A 2,732-nucleotide genomic window follows, 5' to 3' on the forward strand; every position below is an offset into this window, starting at 1 on the left:
GATTTTGAAAAACTACTTTCTTATCCAAAGACTTTGATGGAAGAAGGTTCCAGCTGATTCTTGTGGAAAATGAAATCAACGGAACTTCTTCTAGGAGCTTTTGAAATCTGAACTGGAAAGGAAGATGAACTTCATTTTTGTGGCAGCGGAAGAAGACGAATTATGATGATGACCAGAGGAAGCATAAACTTTGGAACCCACTCTTCAAACGGTGTTCGGTGGCTGGATTGAAGGAGAATGCAAGATTCAGTTATGAAGATAAGGTTGAAGCAGAGGAAGATTGAAATGAACAGTGGTTCGATAATGAGAAATTGATGAAGTGGTGATGGAGAAAATGGAATGAAGGTAGAGGTTTTGGTGCTGAAATATGATGCGGATGGTGTAGAGGAATGCTAGGAATGGAAGCCTAGCTAGGGAGAGAGGCTAGAGGAAACTCTCAAGCTCTCTCTCGGTGACCTTCAATAAGAAGAATGTTCTGGACAACATCAACAGAAGACAATTCTTCATTCAAATCAAAGGTGCATACAATCATAGAAGCAAGCTATTTAAAGTAAAACCAAGTCCTAGTTACAGTGTTGGTTGCATTGAATAAATGCCAGCGATGCAAGGAGGAAAAACGTGAAGAGCCACGTGGTCAATCAAGCTAGTAGCTGATGGTGAAGAAACGTGAGCAGCTGGTGAATCTTCAAACGCTAAGCTCAAACCCTCATCCGTTGAGCACTAGGCTTTCTTGAACTTCAACCAAGCTGCTAGTTGGAATGTGACTCATGTTGGCTTCCAAAGCAGCTTGCTATGCATCCAAGTGAAGATTCCAACATTCCTCCAAGTGAAGATTTGGCTTGCTTCTTCATTCTTGATGTTTCCTTGCTTCTTGATTTATCAAGTGTCTTGGCTAGTTGATCCATGATCTCCTAGCTTTATTAGACTCTACAAAACACATATAAACATATTAAAGAGAATCCTACCAAGGCTTAGAGAAAGAAAATTAAGAAAGAGTCTAGAACAGTCCTTCTTCACTTCCCTTTGTTAGCCTTAGCTTAAGTGGATAGTCCTTTGAATGGAATGCCCTAAATGGGTTTCCATCAGACTTATTCAAGGAAGGAGAAAGAAAAACAGCTTGAGCGGTTGATGGAGATTTTTAAAAACTGAAGATTACCATACCTTTCTCTGAAGCATTGCAACACATGCCTTCTTATGAAAAGTCTTTGAAGGAGCTCCTCACGAAGAAACGAAAATACATTGAAAAGGAGACCATTGAAGTGCAAGGTAATTGCAGTGCAATCATACAAAAATTATTACCTCCTAAGTTTAAAGATCTAGGAAGCTTCACCATTCTGTGTACCATAGGAGAGTTGGAAGTTGGAAGACCATTAATTGATTTGGGAGCTAGCATTAATTTAATGTTGCTCGCTATGTTCAAAAGAATTGAAGGTTTGGTACTCAAACCTACTAGAATGACACTCCAATTGGCGGACATGTCTCTTAAATACCCGTACGGGGTGGTTGAAGATGTGCTGGTGAAGGTAGACAAATTTGTATTCCTAGTGGATTTTGTCATAATGGAGATGGAGGAGAATGGAGATGTGCCTCTGATCCTTGGGAGACCATTTATGAAGACTGCTAGAGTTTTAATTGATGTGGAGAATGACAAGCTTAAAGTAAGAGTTCAAGATGAAGAAGTGAATTTTGATGTATTCAAAGCCATGACACACCCTAAAGATGATAAAGCATGTTTCCAATTTGATATGCTTGATGAAGTTTGTATGGTGCAAGAGAAGATGGTACGTTGTTCTTCTCCGTTAGAAAAAACTCTTATTGATGCCTATGAAGACTTGAATGAAGAGGAAGAAAAATTGATTAATGAATGTATGATGAATTTGGAGACATTGAAGGAGATCCCAGTGGAGGAGGCTAATTTTGAGATGATTGATACTAAAGAGGAAGTCAAAGAAAAGAAGTTGGAGTTAAAGATGTTACCATCACATTTGAAGTATGTTTTCTTAGAAGAAGATGGAACGAAGCCAGTCATCATTAGTAATTCTCTACTTCCCGAAGAAGAAGAAAAGTTGGTAGAAATATTGAAAGCCAACGAAGAAGCTATTGGGTGGTCAATCTCGAATCTCAAAGGTATAAGTCCAACTTACTGTATGCATAAAATATTTATGGAGGATGACTATAGACCAATTGCTAAACCATAGAGAAGGTTAAATCCTATGATGGAGGAGGTGGTTAGAAAAGAATTATTGAAGCTTCTGGAATATGGCATTATATATCCAATCTTTGACAGTGAATGGGTGAGTCCAGTACAGGTAGTGCCAAAGAAAGGTAGGATGACAGTAATCTACAATGAGAAGAATGAGCTTATTCCTACTAGGACTGTTACTGGATGGCGGATGTGCATTGATTACAGGAAGTTAAATAAGGCCACTAGGAAGGATCATTTTCCCCTTCCTTTTATGGATCAGATGTTGGAAAGATTGGCAGGTCAGGCTTTTTATTGCTTTCTAGATGGATATTCTGGATACAATCAAATTGTGGTAGATCCAAAAGACCAAGAGAAGACGGCATTCACATGTCCATTTGGTGTATTTGCTTACAGAAAGGTGCCATTTGGGTTATGTAATGCTCCAGCTACGTTTCAAAGGTGTATGCAGGCAATTTTTGTGGATCTCATAGAAAAGTGTATTGAAGTCTTCATGGATGATTTTTTGGTGTTTGGAGATTCTTTCCAA

The 2,732-nt window shown here is 38.8% G+C and overlaps 1 protein-coding gene across 1 annotated transcript; it reads left to right on the plus strand.

The window, feature by feature from the left end:
* Positions 1-1,184: 1,184 nt before the first annotated feature.
* LOC128195838 (uncharacterized) lies at positions 1,185-2,198 on the plus strand. The gene has a single exon (XM_052874529.1). The coding sequence runs from the start codon at positions 1,185-1,187 to the stop codon at positions 2,196-2,198; it is 1,014 nt and encodes a 337-aa protein (XP_052730489.1).
* The last annotated feature ends 534 nt before the right edge of the window (positions 2,199-2,732 follow it).

Source organism: Vigna angularis, chromosome 3 (assembly GCF_016808095.1).
Source record: "Vigna angularis cultivar LongXiaoDou No.4 chromosome 3, ASM1680809v1, whole genome shotgun sequence".
Taxonomy (NCBI): domain Eukaryota; kingdom Viridiplantae; phylum Streptophyta; class Magnoliopsida; order Fabales; family Fabaceae; genus Vigna; species Vigna angularis.

Excerpts from the sequence above, each read along its gene's own strand:
- LOC128195838 (XM_052874529.1), top strand. The coding sequence starts at position 1,185 with ATGCCTTCTTATGAAAAGTCTTTGAAGGAGCTCCTCACGAAGAAACGA.